Raw genomic sequence first — 23887 nt, forward strand, 5'->3', positions numbered from 1 at the left:
ACTAAAAATACGCCACATGGCAAAAAACAAACCAAACTGAACATCAAACCAAATGACCAGTGTTACTCGGCAGCTTCCCCTGTGGTTCGGAAGCCAACCTCTACTACAAAAACAAAATCACAACAACAAACAACCCATTAGCCAGGCATAAACTACAAGGCTTAGCATTCTGGAGTTATAACATGTTTTTCCTGTGATAACTCAAGCAGAAGACATCCTGAGAAATTAATCTTGTTTTAGGGCAATTCGTAAGAACAGGGCAGTCAGACAAATGCTCCTTGTGTCAACCAATGACCACCCACCCAAATCAACCTGTGTAACAGACACTGCCAGGCATCAGGATGTAAGATCAGTGACACAGAAACTATTGCTTCAGTGAGCTCAGCTTAGATCAGAAGCACCCACGGGCTACTATGCAGGGTGTTCTGCTTGGTTGGGTTATTATGAGACTAGTGGAACAAGAGAACCTGATGCCAGGGGAGGCTGAAAATGTTTCATAAGCTAACCTGGAATTTAAAGGGTAATAGTGGTGATGACCTGGGAAGAGGCTGGAAGGGAAAGCTGATTATTTCAGAGGAAAACAAGGATAATAAAAACAAGAGCAGCATGCCCGTAATCACGGTAGCAGGGAGGCTAAGGCACCAGCCTGGGCTACATAGTGAGACCATGTCTTAAACAAATCTAAACAAAAATCACAAAAGCCCAGACTTGCACAAAGGTCTTGTAATAACGGCCCATTCTGGGGACAAGTTATTTTGGTTGTGTATAAAATACACAGCGGACTCCAGCAATAAGGTAACTTTAAAGGGCTCCTGTTCCAAACTGGATGAAATTTAAAACAATCCTTTAAAATCTGTAAATGTGATTAGGAGGAAAAAAAGGGAATCACCAGGCACTAGGAAGAAAGAGGAACCTAAAACAGAGGTAAAGACATAAACTGAGCCGTGGGAGCCTTCGGAGGCCTTTCTTCCAGGAGCCGGGCATAAGCTCCAGTGTGCACACGAGACTCGGGGTGGCCACAAGGAAAGGAAGCAGAACCAGGACATGACCAAGACGGTGGAGGGCTGCAGCCTTCCGAGGCAGCACAAGAAGAGACCCCACTGATGGGGAGGGGACGCACTCCCCTTGTCTTTCTCTGATGAGGTTCTGAGAACATGGGAGAAGCAAATGAAAATTCGAAATTTAGGATCTTTGGAATTCTCACAAATGAAAATATGAGTCCACTAAAGATGAGCTCAAAGTAAAATAAACTGATTTATAAAATCAAAGCAAACATCCACATGGATGAGGCCCTGCAGGGAGTCAACATGGATCTGAGTGACAGGAAGAGGAAGACATGGGGTGAGGACTACTGAGTGAACGTCTAGAAGAAGCCAAGGCGGGGTTAATATACTGCATCAGACAGACAAACAGGAAAATGCCAAACACATCAAAGGCTCAAATGTAAAACAAGAAATCATAAAAGGTCTAGGAAAAAAATCAGGATGTATTTTTAAAAATTATTAATAAAATTTAGAAGCTGTAAAATCAATGAATAGCATATTTGATTTTCTTTGTGGCAAAAGACTAATCACAGAGGCTTAATTTTTGTAATATATAAAGAAGTCTTGTATTTTAAGGAAAATAAGCAAAATAGAAAAAATATGAAGCAACAGTTCCAGAAAGTAGCTAGAGGGATGAAGCACTGGTGAACAAAAACACCTAAATATCAACAATAACAATTAATTTGGAGGGAGAGAAACAAGGTGGAAATAAAACATCACAAATCACCCATGAGGCAAGAGTGGGTGGTAGAAATTAGTGTTTTGAGGCCTTCATATTGTGAGGGCAAATGGGAGTGAAATTAACTTTTATTAAAGATCCACATTAAGATTTAATGGTGACTACAGGATGTAGCTCAGTGGTGCCGTGCCTGCCTGGCAAGTGCGAGGTCTGGCGTTTGATCCCTGGTACTGAGGAAAAAAAAAAAAAAGATTTAATGGTGACTAACAAAATAACATAAAACATCAAAATCACGGGGAGAGAGGTATGGAAAGAAGTGAGAATATTCAGTAATCTAAATAAAAGGGGGAAAAACCCGAAGCAAATAGGAAACTCAAAAGGTTTTGGAAAAAAAATATCAAATACAATAAATATAAGCCAAACTCACTGGTTAAAACCTGAACTTGTTAGTGATTAGAAAAACAAACCCAATAAAATGCTATCTGTAGCCTGGGGTGGTGGCACACACCCGAAATCCCAGCCCGGGAGGCTGGGGCAGGAGGATCTGGAGTTCAAGGCCACCCGGGGTTACAAAAGGAGATCCTGTCTCCAAAACACAGGGGAAAAAGGGCTATTTACAAGATACATGTACACACTTAGAACACAGCAGCTAAAAATAAGAGGATGGAAAAAGATAAACTCTAAGAAACCGCCCCCATATTCATAATAATTTAGACAAAATACGCTTTAATAATGTACAGTATTATTGTCAGGAATGGAAAGGGTCCCTTTGCTATGATGAGAACTCACCCAGAAAACGAAACCAACTTTACCAGCATTTTCCAAGAACATAACCTTAAGGCACTTTGTACAAAAGACAACAGAATCAGAAAGCAAGAGATTTTAACATAGCTTGTTCAGTAACCAACAACACTGGTAGACAGAAAATTAGGAAAGACATTTTTTTTCAGTTTTTAGTTTTAAACATGGGAAGGTTAAAGCATGTGGCGGCATCAGTGAGCCCCAGGTCCCTCCCCTGCAGGGCAAAACAGAAAACAAATGACAAACAAGACAACAACAGCCGGCTGTGGAAAAGCCTAAACATAGAGAGAGCAGAGAAACAGCATAAACAGCCCCTTCCCTACTCAGTCCCACAGTCAGTTCCTGGCCAGTCTTGTTCTGTCCACTTGCCTGAATGTGCATTATTTTGAAGGAACTTCACCCATCATTCATCTACACAATGTAGGTGACTTTAACAAGGTTAGTGGAAAGACACCTACACAGCGCTTCAGACATCAGAAAGTGCACTTTAAGTCACGCGCGGAACATTATAGAAGAGACGCCAAGCTGTGAAACTAATTTCAACAATGCCAAGGTGAGGACCAGACACATCACCTGGGCTGGCGCGTGGTGAGGTGCCAGGGCGGTGCGCACACAGCGTCAGCCGGCCCAGCCACAGTAGGGGAGTGGACACAACTCAGCTACAGTTCAGGCAGGAGACCACACAGAAGAGAAGAATGAGCTTTCTACATGAACAGCCAAAAAATAACATAGCCAAGAAAGTGACTAACAAACTCTGATACAAGTGCCACCGAGTAAATGCAAATGAGTTTTTCAATATGGTTTAAATCTCTCAACAGAAACTGTCAGGATGTTTGTACTGGCATGTTTCTCACTTGTAAAAATGTAACTAGTTTCAGTTCTGCAAGTTTATACGGCAGTGATTATTTATGTGCATGTCCAACTTCACTGTAAAAGATTCTTTAACTTTACAAGTTAAACATCTGCGTCTACCTGTCGGCCCTACTGAATTACAACAGATTGCTACACGTTCCAGGGATGTACTGAGACATCTTGGCAAATGCCAACATCTCAACTGCCAACATACAAAGCAGCCGCCTCAGTTTCAGCACAGTGTGGGCAGGCAGGCAGCACATACCTCACAGGATTACAGGGCTGAAGAGACTGACTTAAGGGAGAATAAAGCCCTTCTGAGAAATGGGTACACTCGAGACAGCGGGTTGGTCTAGTCCCTCACTAACTGCCTTGATACTGCCTGCCCCAGGCCATTGCCTTCTGCCTCCCCTACACACAAACTCCTTCCGGGTCGCTGGTCCTGCCTGAAGCTCAGCGGAGCGTCTGGCACCTCAGAGACTCTCCATTAGCGTTGGCTGTGGGAGTGGTGCGCTGAGATGTGAGTGAGCAGCCGCTGACTACAATAAAAAGCGCATCTGTCCATTCCATCATACCAGCTTCCCATCCGTTTCTGAGGTATGTTTCCACACAGCTGAAACTTGGCCAAGTTTTATTTCTCTTTGCCTAATCTCATTTTATAGCCTTCTAACTCTTAATAGCAACCATCATCCTCCAAGACAGAAAAGTGAAAACAAAGTGATGTCTTTGACTTAATCGACACGTAGCCGTTGTTTTGGACCATACCTTTTGGTTCAGAAAGTGACTCACAGGTGACTTGGCACATCACCCCCGCGAGGCTGGCAAGCAGGGGAGCAGCGTATTAGAAAACAACCTACACCTCTCAACAGCTCAGTCGGTGAGCAGCAATCGCAGGGCGACCGACATTCAGCAACTTAACGTTCTCTGACAAGATTGTGTGTCTTGGCTTTTTCTTTTCTTTTCATTACATAAGTTTTTATCACTTTTAAGATTTTTTAAATGCTAGGTATTTTTCAAAAGAAGTCACACATGCGGGGGATTTAGATCAGTGGTCCTGCTGCCTGCCTCTCAAGCACAAGGTCCCAAGTTCGATCCCCAGTACCAAAAAAAAAAAGAGAAGTCATTCAAATAGCCAAAGATACATGAAAAAATGCTCAACATCACATTTAGGGACATGTAGATAAAGCTACGACATGCGATCTATCCTCTCACTCGGCCGGAATGGCTGTCAACAGAAACACAAAGAGGCTAGAGAGGACATGGAGAAAAGGGAAACCTTGTGCACTGTTGGTGGGAACCGAGATTAGTGCAGCTATTATGGAAAACAGTATGGAATTTCTTCAAAAAATTAAAAATAGAACTACCATCTGATCCGGCATCCCGTGCCTGGGTGTAGATCCAAGAGCAATGAAATCAGTATGTCGAGGAGACATCTGCACTCCCAGGTTCATTACAGCACTACTCGCCGTTGCCAAGAAATGAAAACAACCTAAGGTCCGTCAACTGGTGAGAGGACAAAACAAACAGGGTACACACACAGCCGACGACCACTGAGCCCTAAGAAGGGGACCCTTGCTGGGAGTAACGCAGGTGGAGCCAGACACCAGACTGTCAAGTGAGATACGCCCGGCCGGCACAGAAAGAAGAACACCTGTGCTCTCACGCGAGTGAGGCCCGGGTTGGGAGAAGAATGGAGGTCCCTGAGGCTGGGGAGCGGGCTGAGTGGGCTGGCCGCCGAGTGCCGAGGCTCTGCTGCGCTACTGGACAGCAGGGCGACACAGGCAGTGACAGTGGACTGTCCAGAGAACCGCAAGAAAGGGTTCTGAAGAAGTGATAAATATTCCAGGAGATACACTTACCCTGATGTAAACATCACACAATGTACATACGTACTGAAATATCGCAAGGTACACCATGAATGTGCACTTCTCATGTTTTTATGGCTCAGTTAAAATAGAAATTAAAAATTAAATTAAGGAAACAGTTTTAAAAAATAAATGTAAACTAACTCTATGTTTAGTGGCAAGAAAAAAGTGATTCAAATCAGGCTAAGAATCTTTTAGTTGACTAAAAATAACAGCCAAAATATCAGACTCCTGGTCATTTAAGTGTGCAAAATGAACTATTTGAAATGGCCCTAGACCCCTGATAACAGTGTAAAGAAGGGTGTAGGGAGTCATTTATCCACCTGTTCCATTAATAATCCCCCAACTTGTGGTATATTGTTACTTCAGACATGTCTCCTATGTTACGTGTACTTTAAGGTGAGATTCCTGGCCATTGCGAATTTCACAAACCTTCGATGGTTTGGGGACTTGTGTTGTGAGCAGTCGTCCCTTACACACAATGGCTGTGCACTGGCCTTGCAAGGCCAGCCCTGATTTTAGAGCATATCAAATATAGTTTTTACTTACCCTACTGTCTCTGTATATATCAAATACGACTGCAAAGGAGAAAAAACTCAGTTACTAGTGAACTAATATTTTCATGGATGTAAATTCTGAAAACTAAAGTACATTTTATTACTAAACACAGCAGAATATAACTGACCATGAGTACTTAATGCTTCTAAATCTCAAAACTTCAGACATCAAAAAGTACTCTGCACCGATTTTTAATGTAATTTGTCTTCTGTTTCTCTATCCTCAACTGTAATATTCCTCTGTATTTGAAAATTCAAACAGAACACCAACATTATCTCAGCCAATTCACCATTATTGTAACTGGCTGTCCTGGAATGAAGCTATCGCCGAGGAAAGTACTCGGGACAGGAGCATACACCACACCACTATTTGGAAAATGAAAGGAGTAAATCTGTAACACTAAAGCATGAAATCTAATTACACTGATGGCATGAGTCACACTTTTAAAATCAAATTTGCCAAAGAGTCTTGGCAAGTAGAGAAAAAGTACATCACAGCAGATATAATTTTTAAGATGTATGAAAATTCTCTTATATACTACATACCTTTCAATTCTTAAAAACAACTTCAAAGGTTTACTATGTAAGTGCTGTCCTTTACCATTCAAACACAGATGCTAGAAAGGTAGGTGCACTCTGTTCTCTAGATGGACACTAAAATATACAAACATCTAGAACGACAGGACAAAGATGTGCCTCGGCATGAAGAATGGGTTCTACTCAGTAAGGTGAAATTAATATGGAAACCATCAGCAACATCAACTAGTAACACAGCACTTCAAAGCCAGTATTTAAACCATGCACCATGTAAAATCAGGTTCAGTTACATATGCACTTCATCTCACTGCAATGTGTCAACAAGAATACTTACAGTCTTCATCTAAGAATTTATACTGGATGTGCTTCCTGAAAAAGTCTTGTATGCATCTGCAAATTTCTTCCTTTCGTTTAGAAATATGATCATAGTATTGTGTGTAGTCCCTCTGAGAAATGCCTGACAAGAAAATATTTTATATTGTTATTATACAATATTCTTTAAAAAAAAAAACATGTGCTATGAACTTTTAAGAAAACTATTAAAGTCAAAAGATTAATCAGACACTACTCATTTGTAAAGATTATATGGATAGATGAATCCTGATATGGATAGATGAATCCTGAAGTTCCATATTACTATATACATCCTTACTTTTAGAAATAGTTCTTTTTTTTTAAATTTAGCACACTGGAAAGAATTCAGTCATAAAAAGGTTTCTTATGTAAAAAATGACAGTAATAATTTAAACTTGCACATATAGTCAACTGCTGGTGCTTTAATTTTTCCAAGAAAGTCTCTAAAAATTGGTGTTCTTTTCCACATTTTGGGGGGAAATTTAAAATATTCCTCACCATATGCTTGCCATAGTCGTACTGAACGTCACAGAAGCTGGTTTTCTTGTTTATTTATATGTGTGACTCTGGCTTCACAAGTCTGCTCTTTCAAGCGATGGAAACGTAAACAGTTTCAAAGTGACTTGCTGATATTATTCCAAATGTACTAAAGGGACTACTCAATGAACTCCCCAAATATGCCCAAGACCCAGAGGAAAGGCTCCGCTCTGAAATAGAAGCTCTACTTCCTTACTCGTATGCCAGTGTAACTCCCTTCTTCAGCACACACAGCAGTTTTTTCAGGAATATTTAACAAAGTGAAAAATTAAATTGCCCCAAGTTTCTTTTAATTATGTTAATAAACATCAACATCACATCAATGAATACTGTGGATTTGTATCAATTCAAATTACACTTTTCTTGATCAATAATGATAAGTTTTACTTCACAGAAAACACGCAGAGACAAAAGTTTAAGAATAAATTATCTTCTGTATTTAACTTGTATGAATCACCGCAAACAGAATAGTAACCCAAGTGGAAAGAAAATGGGTGACAGAATAACTAACTCATTTTTCCACATACTTTCTTTTGCTAGAAAAATAAATAGTGCCTTACTAATAGAAATAAAGGTTCAAAAGCTTGGATTTTCATGATGCTACAAGTCATTGCTAGCAATACTTGCAAAGTTTCAAACAGAAAGCAAGTACTGTTATACGTATGCCAAATTGGGGATGGCAATAACCGTCGCTTTCATCTCGAGCCCAGACAGACACGACAATTCACAAAACTACCTCTTTCTGTGGAGAGTGACAGGAGCTCAGGACGCTCACCAACATTAATACTCCAGTCAGCACCTGCTGGGTGGAGGGGCACCTCGGATGCAAACTGACTCATAACCCTATCCTAAGGCTAGACGCTGCATTCCATCAAAAGCTGGTCTTCTTTGGTTTTATTTTAAATTAACACGTAATAACTGTACATATTTGGGTACAGCATGATGTTTTGAGATATATTCAATGTCTAATGATCAAATTTGTATATTTACACAATGGAATACTATTCAGCCATAAAAAGATTGAAATCCTGACAATTATGGCCATGGTACTGCTGTCTTCTAAGATTACTTTCAAGAGTAAACTCACCGATAAGCTTGTTTTCCTTGACAAAACACCGGAACTCAGCCCCAGGAATTAATTCACACCATTTTCTGAGAACAAGCTGTAGACAAGGGAAAAGAACGGAACATAACTATGCAAGAAGGTCTAACAGACAATGTCATGCCAAGATTATTTCTTAATGATTGCCATTAAAATGATTCAAAACAATGTAGTATCCAAACACAAGATTTAGGGAACAGAGCTGTGATCCATTATTCTACCAAAGAGGGGAAACTGCTAAAACCGTTTAGGGCAGAAATGGACCGTTGCTATTTACGCATCATTCTGAGAGCTCTAACACAGCACACAGTGAGTGCCGAGGATGACTAAGTAAAATCTTACCGTGACTATGCCGTATGTGGCCCTGTAATGTTTTGTACTTTTTAATATAAAAAAAAATTTCAAAGCTGGGATTATAGCTCAGTGGTAATGTACTTGCCTTGTATGCATGCCCTGGATTTGATCGACGGCAACACACACAACTCTCAAAGTGATCCACTTTAAGCACTATTTGGTAATCTAACTCTGATAAAATTATTAATTATCTTGAAGAATCATATAATCAATTCTTCCATGGTTTTTCGTATTATTTTACAGTAAACCATTTATACCAGGGATCAGGTCACAATTAGTATTAATAAATTATTATGAACTTTCATTTATACTGAATTGTTACAACTTTAGGAAAACTATACTTGACAAATGTATTCTTCTATTTTCGTCTTTGCAGATTATCAGTCCTACTCCTTTTTCTCCCCAGTGTAGGGAACTGATTCCAGGAAACAATGACCTACATCCCCAGCGCCCCTCTGGTTTTTAAAATTTGATTTTTTAAATTTTGAGACAGAAGCCGGGCATGGTGGCACACATCCCAGCACTTAGGAGGTTGAGGCAGGAGGATCGTCTTGAGTTTAAGACCAGCCTGGGCTACATAGTGAGTTCAAGGCCAGCTTGAACTTCAAAACAGTAAAACAAACAAACCACAACAACAACAACAAAATTTTTGAAACATGCTTTCACTAAATTGCTTGGGCTCAAAACTGCAATCTTGCTGCTTCAGTCTCCTGAGGAGCTGGGATTACAGGTGCACTCCTCCATGCCCAGCCCAACCAGTCCAGTCCTTTGTAGCCTTAACTGGTGAAAAGCAGCTGGCAACCCCGCCTTCCTTCATCCTGGACACGCCTCTCTGCCCTTCAAGACCTGCGAGTCAGAACTGGAATTACCCTAGGCATCATTCCCCGAAAACATTTGTGGGGAGGGCTCAGTATCTTCTCTTGCTTCCTCCCTCCCTTTATTTTTCTTCAGTACTCAGAATTAAACCCAAGGCCTTACACCTGCTAGGGAAAAGCCAGAGATCCCTATATCCCAGCCCTCCACACCTTCCCTGTCCATAACTCATCTCATGTTACACAGTACCACGACAGTCTGATATTTGTCTCTCTTCCCTCCCAGCTTGTAAGTGAGCTAAGGGCAAGGAACTGGGTTTTACTCATCCTTCTGCAACCAGCACAAGTATGTAAAATACAGCAGATGCAAATGTAATGTTTATTAAGGAAAACAGCAAATACATAGATAAGCAGCCACTAAAATATATATTGAAAATAACCTAGGAAAATGGTCACATTGTAATTTTTAAAAAGCTCCAAAATGGTATGCAAGGTATTTATAGTATACACATATACATACAATCAAGAAGGGGAAATTTAAGACCACATTGTTAATACTGAGGATATAACTGGGTGATACATTCCCTATATTTTCTTCTGCTTTTAAATTTTTGGTAATAAGTTTTATCAGAAGGAAACTTTTTAGAAATATGTCTTAGAAATGTAAAATGCACCATTTCATTACTGGGCTCTTGGTTAAGCCTTTTATATGTCATATTTTAAAATTAAATAATTGAAAATTTAAAAATCAAATAATTAAATGAAGAATCCCAAACTAAAATATCATACAGTACTTAGTTACCAAAAAGGTAATGAGGTTGTGTGTGTATAAAATGGCTACAGTAGTTTTTATTTAGCAATTTAATAAAACAATTATACCTCACTAATTTTTTGGGAAATGTGCAAACTCTATCAAAATAATTTTTATACATTATATACAGTATATTATAGTTACTTTTTTAAAAAACAAAACAGGAAAAGGTGAATCTCTCTCCCTTATCAGTCCTTTTGTCTTCTTCCTCAGAGGCAACTAGTGCTATCAATTTCTTGTGTCTTTCCAGATATTCTATAAATATGTAAGGATATCACATGTGGATATATTTTTAAAATATACAGTCAGACCGGGGATTTAGCTCAGTGGTTCCGGTGGCTGTCTTGCAAGTGCAAGGTCCCAAGTTCGATCCCAGGTACCAAAAAAAAAAAAAACAACACACACACACAGAAGCATATGATACATAGAATTCTGCTTGCAACATATTTCACTGCAAGTACTTACAGTATATATCACTTTTGCAGATTTAAAACTAGGTTCTAACTTTTATGCACCACCATGATGATGGTGCATTTCCAAAAAAGCAGTAAAAGAACAACTCACTGCTAAATAAATCTTGGATGTAAATGATGCCATCTCAACAAATTTTAAGCCTCAGTGAAAGGTTTACAATCTTTGGCATTTCCAGAACCAAGTACATGATAAGACACAGCAGGTACTTCATAGATAGGTGTTCAGTAAGACCAGGTATGGATATATTATAAATGTATAAATGATGCGACAAAAACCTATGACACTGGAAATACTTACACTACAGAATTAAGAGAAAAAAACACAAATGGTACATAAAAATTATGATTACAACTGCTCTAAGATCTATTATTTTTAATAGTAAATTAAATGTTTCACATGTACTAGATAATTACAGGAGATATGCCAATGTATATTAACCACACTAAAAATTATTCAGTACAGCCAGTCAGGAGACAATTTTTGTGTGTGTGGCGCTGGGGCTGGAACCTAGGGGCCTCATCCATGCTAGGCAAGTGCCCTACTACTGAGCTACGTCCCCGGTCCAAGGGACAGATTTTGAAAGCATGTGTATATACAGAAGTGTCTAGGAGCAAGCAAAGATTCTTTTTTTAATTACTAATTCTAATTGGTATTATAAAGCTAAAAAAATGAAGCGTTTTGGAAGTATGGAGCAAATACAGCTATTCTCTCTTAAACAAATTATTGTATTTTGACCATGCAAGTGAGATGGCGAGAACTTAGTAAGGGAGTAGTTGAAACCCGGGACCCAGATTTAGGAGAAAGTGTGTCCAGGTTCATTCATGGCAGCTGAGTTAGCTGTACCCAAGAACACTGCATGTTCCACAGATGTGTGTGTGTGTGTGTGTGTGTGTGTACATTTTCAAAAGGAAGATATGGAATAACAACAGGGTTTGGTATGTTTGAAATCCTTAAAACTTGTAATAAAATTGCCTTTTAACTTCTAATTTTACTTTTTTTATATGTTATTTGTAAGATGAAGGAACAATACTTCAAAAGTGGTAAAATGGTAATGACCATTTTTCCTGGTATACTGGATTAAAAACTTTAACCTAGTTCAGCTGGGTGGGAAATGCAAAGGTTTTATTTTAATCATAAACAGTTATATTCTGTAAGTATGTGTATATATTCTTTTTGGTTCTAAGCGCCCAGGGAAATTAATCCAAAATTTCATTCATTTATCTTATGAATAAATAGCAATTTTCAACCCATCTTCATTTAGGATTATCAATGTAACTGAGGGAAAAAGAAGTTTCTTACCTCATATTCTATACAAGGATCTGGAGAATCATCAGTACAGTGGATAAATCTTTGGAGAGAAAAAAGGCGACTGAATTTTTTCTTGTGTTACTTTATGTATACACTTACATATATATATATTAGTACATATGTATATGCATATATTTATTGGTTTTTTGAGACAAGGTCTTGCTCTGTAGTTCAGGCTGGCCTTGAACTCCCTGTGTAGCCCAGGCTGGCCTCAAAATGCATGGCAATCCTCCTGCCTCAGCCTCCCAAGTGCCGGGATTACAGGTGTGCACCGCTACACCCAGCTATCATACTTACTAATATTTAACATGAGTTGGGTTTTATTAAAAGGATCCAGAAAGGGACTAATCTGATAGGTCTCCCACTACCTCAGCAGTTATTATGTATAGTAGCTGCCCTCTTCCTATGGTGCCTTGCCCCCTCCCCTGTGTGACGTCATGCCAAGATGGCTGCTCCCACCAAAGAACAAACCCTTCTTCCCAGCATGACCCTGTTCCCGCCTAGAAAGTAACCTAATACTCGCTCACCTCCTACCACCTAGTGACATCACTGGCTCCTCCACTCCCTAGTCACTACCTCACTCAACCCCACCTCAGCCCCTACAAGTCCCACCCCAGTCTCTATAAAAGACTCCCCCTGCCCCGGCCATATTGCTTTTGTCTCTCCTTTGTTCAGAGACAGCCCGGCAGATCTATTCCCGATAAGGGCTTGTTGTGGCCCGGTCTGGTCTTGGTTTTCGGCCTTTTACCTGACATAATTCAGATTCAATGATAAAAACATTTATTAAGCACTTTTGATGCTATGCATTGCCTAAGCACTGCAAAATAAAGTTGTGAGCTCTTATACCATGAATATGGTGTAAACCATTTTGCTGTCAAAAGGTAAAGAAGCCAAGAACTGAAAGAATCCAAATTGATCAACCAAGCCAGGACTATAAATCAAGCTGCTTAGCTCCATACTCTTGACAAAGGCAGAGGGCACTGTCATTTCACACATTCTCATTGGGTTCATCCTACAGCAGGGCCAGCGGGCAGTCCACTTCTGCATTCATCATTTCACACAGAGTCAGTCTACATTCTCCCACATGCCACTTTTAAAAAAGATTTTTTTTGGTACTGGGGATCGAACTCAGGTCCTTGTGCTTGCGAGGCAGGTGGCGGAACCACTGCACTAAATCCCTGGCCAAAAAAGATGTTTTTGACAAGACTATTCTGTCCCGCATTAAGCTTCTCCCTGTAAAAGTCCTGTTTCATGAACAATATTGTGGACCATTTATTAACCTATGCTAAAGACGGGGCCGAGCACCTAGCATGCTAAAATGCCTTAGATGCCTTTGTCCTTTAGTAGGCTGGTCTGGGGGAGAAAGCTAACAAGTAGACAAGGAATTTCAAAACACTGGGTAAAATAAGACAAAATATTCCAACAGCAGAGAGGAAGAACTGAGCTGTCTGCTGTGTGTGGGAGGTAGAGAGGCAGCAGTTGAGAAGAGGCCCACAGGTTAGGCAAAGAAAAATATGCCAAGTCACGGAGGGAAGTCAGAAACATCTCCCAGTGCCCAAAGAACTACAGGAAGTCAGTGATCACGGGATGCAGAATGCAAGCAAGGAATTGGCAAATGATAGGGCTGGATAGAAATGGTGGACAGCACAAGTACCTGGATCATGAAGGGTCATGTTTGCCAATCTGGGAACAAAGTAGAGTCATAAAGGTCTCAGATATATATAAGATCATTATATACAGCCATGCAGAATGTCTCTACAGCACAGCGGTATCAGACAGTTTTGGGGGAAGGGTAGCAACAAAGGCAGATCAGAGGTATATAGTACCTAACCGGAAATAAGGAAACTCAAGAGAGGGAGGAAGTGAAGGCAACCAATTATTTGGAAGTAATAACCACACTGTTATGAAAGCTGAAGTAGATGCAATCACCTTAGGCAGATGAAGGAATCCTGCAGAATACCAATAATTAAACAGTGAGCAACAGAAAAGAAGCCAGAGAAGCTAAAGGAATGAGAAACGATATGCTGCAAGTCGAAGAGGGTTTCAATAAGAAAATAATGAACTAACTCGAATGTCCTCAGAAAGTAAGACTGACTGTCTACTAGATCTGGTAACTCCTGTCAGAGCAGTTTTAGGGTATTCCTACAAAGGTAAAACTAGATTGCAGAGAACTCAGGACTGAATGGGTGCTGAGAAAACAAAAATACATCCTTCTGAGCAGCTTGACTGTAGAAGGTAGGAAAGAGGTATGTCGCATGGAGAAAAGAAGGTATTTAGTTGGCTGTCTTTAGTTTTTAGTCTTTAAGAATGACAGGAATCAGCAGGTCTGACAACATAAAGAAAAAAGAAAGAAAGGCAAAATGGCACAAATACATATATACACATATGAAAACAACACATAAAAGAGATCAAACTCAGGGCCCAAAGAGATCAAACTCAGGGCCCAAAGAAGCCTTGGGGATAGGGTGGAGCTCGCATCCCCAGCACCCCCTCTCCCCCACCAAAGAACAGCGCCTTAAGTCATTCACAAATAAAACTGAGTTTGAAAAGTTTTTCGATTTCCCTGAATACATGATTATGTGATATATACAATGAACAGTAACAATTTTGGTTTATCTGGTCAGCTGAAAAATCTCAAGAAAATGGAACTTCTGTCACTGCTAATAACTGGGCACCGACTGATATAATCTGCCTTGCAAAAAACAGGTACACGGCGTGTGTTCTGTGTAAAAGCCAGTGCGTTTTCTCTGTATTAGCTAGCTTTAAGTACTGAACATCTATTACGTGGCAGGCATCATATGAAGCCTTTGACATTTGCCATTTCGTTAAATCTTTGCAGTAACTCCATGAGAAAGTGCCGCTAATATTATCAACGCTTAACACTCCAGGATACCAGAGCTCAGAGGGCTGAGCTAACAAGTGCTGGGGAGTGAACTGTATCACATGCTACACCCTGTTCCTCAAGGATGGAGGTTTTAGAGCTGTTATTAAAACATCTAGGTAAGTTAAAAAACCCAACAACAATCATCAGAAAAACTTTCTACCACTACTAGCAGGTCTTTAGGCTCAAGTGGCATTAAAACAAACAAAAACAAAACCCTAACATTAACCAAATACTTTTTCCATAATATAAAATGGAGCTTCCAAAATGCCAACGTGTATAAAACTCCTGTTTTTATATAGTCAAGCACATGCTGATGCTATTTTAAGACCTCACTTTCCTCTGGAAAGCAAAAAAATCCCTTGCTTCAAATCAAACTAATTTAAAGATATATTACCCAGAGGAGTTACAGTCTAAAACTAGAAAACTAGCTTTAGATATATTTAAATTTTTTAACATAAAAATTAATCTCAGAGGTTGCTTTATGTTAATCAAAATTAAAGTCATGAACTATCAGGTTAACAAAAGTTAATGTAATTATTTTATTCGTAAAAAAAAAAAAATCCCACCCTTTCCCTCCCAGGATTAGCAGATGGAACATTAGGAATGTTTCTCAAATGGCCCACTGTACACCTTCTGTGTTTGGACACAGAGTCATTTTAGAGACAAGTAAAACACCCTGGATTAGATAGCCCACAAAAGGAAGAAAGGAAATTTTTCAATGAACAATAAGAAAACAAGGGACCTGAGGTTTAAAAAAAAAAAAATCACAATTGGGATCTCAGGCCTGTATACATTACACAAGCTGAGCTTTCCCAACATAAAAATCTCAATCTGAAATGCTTCAAAATCCAAAACATTTTGAGCACCAACATGATAACACAAGTGGAAAGTACTACACCTGCCCTCATGTGACCAATCAAAACACACATGCACTGAACATGTATAAAAGTACCTTCAGCCCATATTGCGGAAGGTACACATGAAACATAAATGAATTTCATGTTTAGACTTGGGTTCCATATCCAAGATATCGCTACATACTTGCAAATATTTCAAAATCTGAAAATACCAAAATTCTAAAACACTTCTGGTCCCAAGCATTTCAGATCAGGCTACTCAACCTGTATTATCTTAGAAAAGTCAATTGACTTCTCTGGATGGCTTAGTAGCCTCATCAGTAAATAGGAGACAGAATTAGGTGATTTCCAAAGTTCTTTGTGCAAATTTGTGGACAACGTGTCAGGCCTCCTTCTCTTTCTGTCTTTATTTGGTTAAGTACTTACTACACACTGAATTGGAGGCTATGTCACATCCTCTAGAGTATGGGCTGGAAAACAGGAATAGAATGACTCTGGAGGATTTTTCAAAATCCATCCCTAGAGATCTTCATTAAGTGTCCAACATGGGGCTCAGGCTCGTGTATATTAGAGGTCATTCTGAGAAGCCCCAGTTCTAAACCTGTAAGAGGCTCTTGGAAAGGTGACAGACAGGACACGTGTATTAGCCAGCCTGGGGGACGGCAGCAGGGCACAGGGAAGGAGCATCACACCAGTACACACAGGAGACCCACACGGCCTGTCACGCGGTGGTGTCCACGAGCAACGCTCACCGTGACCGCTGCAGGACTCAGCACACTTCCAGTTGCTAGCAGGCAGCCATTTTGCAAAACCCTCCCAAATCTCTGGCTAAGTTAGATGGATCCAAAGAAATATGCATACCCTTAATCATTTAAGAGTTATACATAGAGCAGGGCATGGTGGTACATGCCTGTAGGAGCTCTTTGGGAGACTGAGCCAGGAAGATAGTAAAGTTTGAGCCCAACCTGGGTAACCTAGCAAGACCTAGAAGAGGAGGGGAGGGAAGGGGGAGGGGAGAGGAGCAGGAGAGAGGGGAGAGGGAGAGGGAGAGGGAGAGAACTGGCAGGCAGGCAGGCAAACAAGCAGGCTAGCTAGCTGCTGGGGACGTAGTTCAGTGTGAAGGTCCTGTGTTCAATTTCCAGAACCAAAAAAAATCCCCAGAAACCCAAAGAATCAAAAACCAAACAAACAATAATAAGGAAACAGGAGTTCTACAGAGTAAAATTTTCATTTGAAAAGATTCTCTAGTGTTGTGGCCCCCACTCCAACAGATTAAACATTTTAATTAGTAAGAAATGTTAATTTAAAATTTTGGGAATTCTATTATAAAAAGTCATTTTAGGGCTAAGGATGCAGTTCAGTGGTAGTGTTTGGCCCACATAAACAAGGCCCTGGGTTTGATCACCAGCAACACACACACACACACACACACGCACACGCACACGCGCACGCGCGCACACACATCATTTCATTAAAACATTTTCCTCAAGTACTTTTAAATTCTAGGTGAAAAATGTGTTAATAATCCAGATAGTAAACTGGGCAAGGTGGCACACGCCTGTAATCCCAGCACTCGGGAGGCTGAGGAAGGAGGACGGCCCTGAGTTCAAGGCCAGCCTGGGCTACATAGTGAGACCCTGTCTCAAAAAACGCCCCCATACAAGATTATGAGGAACAACAGATTGTGTGGTAAAAGAATTATTAACAAGAAAGAAAAATGTTTGTGAATATATACAGGTTTTTTTTTTTTGAGTAGTGGGGGTTGAATCCAGGGCCTTACATATGCAAAGCATGAGACCTGTCACTGAGCTACAGCCTCAGTTTCATGAAGCCAATTCAAATGTACTTCAAAAAGAACTTAATATTTTAGCTCCCAACCAACTAACAGATCATTATCAGAATGACAATGAATTAACTGTCTGTTTCTCTATTAAGTGTACAGTATCTAAAAGATATGAGAGATGGAGAGAAATGACAAAATTGGAACAAAATAATGTAATCTTAATGATCAGCGTAGTGACGGAACTGCTATTGCAGAACTTTATTCATGAACAATATTTAGTTTTGTGGCAGGGTCTCACTATGTAGCTCAGGCTGGTTTCAAACTTGTGATCCTCCTGTCTCAGCCTTTTTAATGCTGGGATTTACAGGTTCAGTATGTGCCCATTTTAATTTTTAAAATATTATTTTAACCAGGTGGGTACTATATTATTTGTGAATTTGATAACGAGGATAGTTTCTTACTAACATTATTCTATAAGGGATAGGGTAGATTAAAATTTCACACTCATTTGTTTTAAAAATACTAAAGTAAAACCACAAGAAGCAATTCCCAGACACAGGCCTTCATTATCTATTTTTAAAAAATGCTTTTACATTCCTAAAAGTATTGATTCCAATCCTTGGTTAATCCTCACTGCCACTTAGAGTAAGTATAGATTTAATATACATTTGCATTCTACTATCCTATATCATTTATAAATTGACATTTACACTATTTAAAAGAACTGACTAGTTTCAGAAGATCAAATATATGCATGTGAACACATGGTGTATGGGAGATAACTGTACAAAGCTTTCTCTTATTAAGATGATTAACCAAATGGCCAAGTACCCTTCCTGAAGGAGGAAGTGCTGAGCCATCGAGCTAAGACTGAACAGGAAGGTCACCGATACAATTTTCAGTAGCTTAGGTGAAATACTGCGTACAACACCGTATGTAAATTATTTAGATTCCATTTGCATTCTCGAGGAGGTGGGTTTGCTTAAAAAAAAGAAACTTCAAAAATTTTTTCTGGATTTGTTAATTTAGAAAATTACGCACCTCCTTTCTTCATAGTGCTGGGGATTAAACCAGGGCCTTGTACATGCTAGGCAAGTGTTCTACTACTGAGCTGTAGCCTCAGCCCTTGGAAGATTTCTTTGGTTGGAATTTTCAAGAAGGTATAAACAGAAAGTAGCATTAAACCAAAGTCATTAATTTACAGTTGACTGAAAGGAGGCTTCTCTAAATTCATAATTCTTGGCAGAATAATTAGGATTTTTATGGCTACAAGGTAAATTACAAGTAAAAGAATTCTCAAACATAACAGTAAAGATTGTATTTTGAAGAAAACAATCTCACAGGTCTACTTTGACAAGAGCTATTATGAAATTATGTCAGCATTTTTTTTTTTTGTACTGGGGATCAAACTCAGGACCTTGCAGATGTGAGGCAGGTGCAGTGCCACTGAGCTAAATTCTCAGCCCTATGCCAGCATACTTTTAACACGCTTTGAAATTAGCTAGTTAACGGGAATTTTAGAGACCCATGTTACGCATCCAAATTTATTTTAAAAAGTAAAATAAAGAAAAGAAAAATGATGCTAGCCCCAAACTAAAAGAATTGTGTTTACCTAGTACTAATGACTAATAGGAGGGTCATCTTTTTCTTTATGTCTATCCAGGGTCCTTCCCAATTCATTTCCTGAACTTAAACATGTCTCAATTTCCAGCCAGTCAAGGGCTCTTCCTACAAGCAAGCATACTCACCATGCCCTGAACACTGCCTAGACAGACTTCTCTTCCCTGAGAGCCTCCTTGCTGGGACAGGCACAGTTCCCACCAGGTGGGTGGTCGCAGGCACCTCACACACTGAGAGAGGGTGGACCCGAGAGCCAGTGATGAGGATGAATAAGAAGGGACTTGGGAAGCATGGAGAATCAGGAAAACAGGGATATCGAACATGAAAAATACGGTGGGATGTGACTTTGGCTAGGTCATAAGGAAAGGGGCAAAAGATGAGACAGGATACTAAGATGAACTGTGCTATGTTTAAGAATTATATTTGGCCTGAAAAAGGTAAATGGAGGGGGAAGAACAGTTAAGCTGAAGAGAATGGCTATCTGTTTGGGACAGGGGTGAGATTCCAGCGTTTGCAATGTGACTGACAGTATTAACTTCTCAAATGATGTGAGCTCGCTGGCTAATTTGGGCCAGTCGATGTGGTAGGAACAGAGAAGGAGAACCATATTATTGTATTCCTTGAGAATACTCATGAATTCACTGTGGATAACTTAGGTATCACCTAAATCCATTTGATGAAATCAGTTTCATCATTTTAAAAGAAATAAGAAATCCTCAGCATTAACACTTTATAAATGGCAGAAAACAAGGTCATTAATGCTCTAAAATGGCAAACTGACCTAGGTACTTTTGGTTATTTTCTAGAGCACAATTCTCCTTGGGAAGCTTTTCTTAAATGGTAGGAAGTTACTGAAATCAAACCACAAACAAACAAACATGGGAGGTTGCTGGCTGGTGGCATGCGATATAGTCCTAAGTACTTGGGAGGCTGAAGCAGGATTGCTTGAAGCCCAGGAGTTCAGGGATGGCCTGGACTGTAAGACAGGAAGACTCTGTCACTTAAAAAGGTGGGGGGTTACAATACTGTGTCTCACAATAAACATACCCTAGCTATAAGGAAAATATTTAAATCAGCAGCAGAAAAAGAAAAATTTTGAGCCAGGAAAAATTAGGTATTCAAGTTTTGATGTCATTTTTCTTGTTCAGGAAGCAAAACGAGAGTTTTTGGCAATACAGATACCATTTCTTAAAAGTTATAGCTGGTGGTGGAAAGGGAAAGATGAAAGTAAAATAACAGCAAAATAAGGCTGACTAGGTGAGTTCATTAAAATTTTCAGTTTTCTTCAAAAAGAGATGTTACACACTACCTAAAACTCAAATGATCGAAAGCAGAAAAACTGTCCTCTAAATAAGAGGACCTGGAAAATGACAGGCAGAGGTTCGGTTAGGTCCACTCAGGCACAGAAATTTTACTCCTGAGACTGCACTGAACTCTGGAATTAGAGGTCTCCCTTCATCCGGGTGTCAGTTACTGGTGATATGGTTGCTAGGTGTTAAACCAGTGCCCCGTGTGAGTAAGCTTGCGCTGGCTGCGTCCTGAGCAGGATGTGAATCACCCCATATCTGGGTGTGGTGCACCCACCGACTGTGTCCCACCCGTCACCCATTCCTGTTCGTCTATCTTGGTTATCGGACCTACCATCACAGGACGGCAACACTGTGTTCAAGGGACCATTACTTTACTTAATAACGACTCCTGAGTGCAAAAGGAATTGATGCCGGGAATTCAGATAATGACAGAGAAGTCATAAAGTGCTCCCTTCAAATGAAAAGGTGGAAGTTCATCACAGGTATATCTGTGCAGGAAAAGAATGGTACATACAGGGCCGGGGACTTAGCTCAGTGGTTTTGCTGCCTGCTGCGCAAGCGCAAGGACCCAAGTTCAATCCCCGGTACCAAAAAAAAAAAAAAAGAATGGTACATACAGAGTTCAGCACCACCTGTGGTTTCAGGCATTCACCAGGGGCCCAGGGACATATCCTCTGCAGGACATGTACATATCCTGCAGCAACAACTGGGTTTGTGATCATCTTAAGAAAAAAGTCTGAAAATTACATTGAATGTAGTTGAGTTTAAATTACTTAGACAAGTGAAATCCGCTGATTACCAGTGTCTAATCTATCTTTCCTTAGTCATGAGCCTCACAGAGAAATAATGAATAGATTCATTTTTTTCCCCACTCAGCCTTTGCTTCTAAATACCAACTGCAATGTAGAATGATTTTGTTTAGGCCTACTGAAGTGACACTTCAATCAATAAATGATCAATACACCCCCGCCAGCACAGAGGAGGTGAGCTGTGTGGGTGCCAGCAGCACCCCCCCACCCCCCATTAAAATGAGAAGACAAGTAAACAAGTCTCAAAACCAGACTTCCAGATCACCTAAAACAACCCCAAAGGGAAACAAGATGGAACTGTGATACTCAACCACCTGGACTCCCTCAACTGCCAACAAAAGAGGATCAGGAAAAAATGAAATCAGAAATAATTTCTCAGTAACAGCAGAGATTGTGCCCATAGCTCAAGACACGATTAATAAATCTAGAGAAGACACAGATAAAAAAATAGAAGAACTGAGGAACATGATGGATCCCAACATAGAAAACAAATGGAATCCATAAAACAGATGCAAACAGATTTCCAGGAGATTAAAAACTCCATTGAAAGTCTAAGCAGAATGAGCCAATGTGAGGACAGAATTTCAGATATAGAAGATAAGATTGCAATTAGTGATCAGGAAAAGAAAAATTGCTTTGAAATTGTAAGGGACCATGAGAAATCAATCAGCAGTTGCTAGACGATGCAAAGAAGAATAACATAAGACTGTTTGGAGTCAATGAAGAAACAGGAGAGAGTGCAGATGACATAAAAAAACTGTTCACAATTCTTTATATATTCTGCCCATAGGTTATATGCATTGGAAATATGGTCTGTTTAAGGACTACTTTTCATTTTAATGATGTCATTTAAAGTTCTAAAATTTGATGGAATACCATTTATCAATTTTTTTCTTTTATGCATCATGTCTTTTGTATTCTAGGTAGGTCTTGCCACCCTGAATTCATATATATTTTCCCTTATAATTTCTTCTTAAAGTTTTATACTTTTAAGCTTCCTTATTTAGGTTCATAGATCCCTTCAAGTTATTTTCATGTATGGAAATAAAAGGGTGGAGGTTAATGTTTTATATACGGATACCAGGTGTTCTAATGCCGTTTGCTGAAAACACTATCTCTTCCTCGGATCAAGAAAAACACAAAAGAACTGTTCACAGAAGTGATGGCAGAAAACTTCCCAATCAGGGGAAAAGAACTTGACATACAGATGAGTGAGGCATATAGGACTCCAAACAGCCTTGATCAAAAAACATCTACATAAAGGCATATAATTGTTAAGATTCCAGAAACCCAACAGAAGAACAAAATTCTGCAATCGGTTAGAGAAAAGAAACAAATCACATACAAAGGAAAGCCCACCAGAATCACAGCAGACTTCTCAATAGAAAGCCACGAGGCAAGAAGAGCTTGGAGTGATGTATTTCAAGCCCTAAAAGAAAACAGCCTCCAACCCAGATTGATGTACCCTGTAAAATTATCTTTCAAAATTGATGGAGAAATAAGATACTTTCATGACAAAGAGCATCTTAGGAACTTCATGAATACCAAACCAGCACTCCAAAAAATTTTAGACAATATCCTAGGAAAAGACAACAAGGATCACAATCCCAGGAAGCCCAGAATGAATCTGTCGGGCACGACAAGAAATTAAATGCAAAGGGGGAGAATCCAACAAATAGAAAAAGTCATGACAATGATAAGTCAATATGTATGAATTGTAACCATCAATGTGAATGGTCTCAATTCACCAATCAAAAGAAATAGACTGGCAGAATGGGCTAAGAAGCAAGATCCAACAATATGCTGCATACAAGAAACACATTTAATTCAAAAAGAAACTCATGGACTGAAAGTTAAAGGGTGGAAAACAATACTCCATGTGACAGGAACCTGGAAAAAAAGCAGGAGCAGCTATCCTCTTTGCAGATCAAGTAGATTTCAAATGAAAATCTGAAACACTCTGGTCCCAAAAATTTCAGATAAGGGATAGTCAACTTGTATGTACAAATCTATTGTGAACATGTGTTTTCATTCCTCTCAAGTAAAAACTGAAGAACAGGACTGCTGGTTCTTAACAGTAATACAAGAAATTTCTATACTGTTTTCCAAAATGGTTTTATCATTTTACATTCACATTAGCAGTATTAGAAAGTTCTAACTGGTTCACAACTAAGCTGACATTTGTTCTTTTAAAACTTTTAACTTCATCTTCCTAATGAGTGTATAATTCAGTCTTGTTATTGTACTGATTAGTATTTTTCTGATTCTAGTGTTGCACACCTTTCCTTGTGCTGTACTGGCTATTTATCATCTTCTTGTGTCTACTTTTTAATTGGGTTGTCTATTAATGAGCAGTAAGAGTTCTTTACATATTCTGGTCATAGGTTATATGCATTATAAATATGGTCTGTTTAAGGACCACTTTTTATTTTCTTAACAATGTCATTTAAAGTTCTAAATTTTGACGGAATCTCATTTATCAATTTTTTTCTTTTATACATCATGTTTTTTTATATCCTAGGACATTCTTGCATACCC

The 23887-nt window shown here is 39.4% G+C and overlaps 1 protein-coding gene across 1 annotated transcript in view; it reads right to left on the reverse strand.

Moving 5' to 3' along the window:
- Nucleotides 1-23887, reverse strand: part of Cdc123 (cell division cycle 123) — a 60021-nt gene that overhangs the window by 5808 nt on the left and 30326 nt on the right. The window contains exons 7-10 of the mRNA XM_004861822.3: nt 12078-12126; nt 8313-8388; nt 6669-6791; nt 5790-5818 (exon numbers count right to left, since the gene is read on the reverse strand). Coding sequence (XP_004861879.2) covers nt 5790-5818; nt 6669-6791; nt 8313-8388; nt 12078-12126 — 277 coding nt within the window. The remainder of the gene's footprint in view (nt 1-5789; nt 5819-6668; nt 6792-8312; nt 8389-12077; nt 12127-23887) is intronic.

The sequence above is a fragment of the Heterocephalus glaber genome, unplaced genomic scaffold, assembly GCF_053883595.1.
Source record: "Heterocephalus glaber isolate CG9 unplaced genomic scaffold, H.glaber_assembly_v1.0 deba00000738, whole genome shotgun sequence".
Taxonomy (NCBI): domain Eukaryota; kingdom Metazoa; phylum Chordata; class Mammalia; order Rodentia; family Bathyergidae; genus Heterocephalus; species Heterocephalus glaber.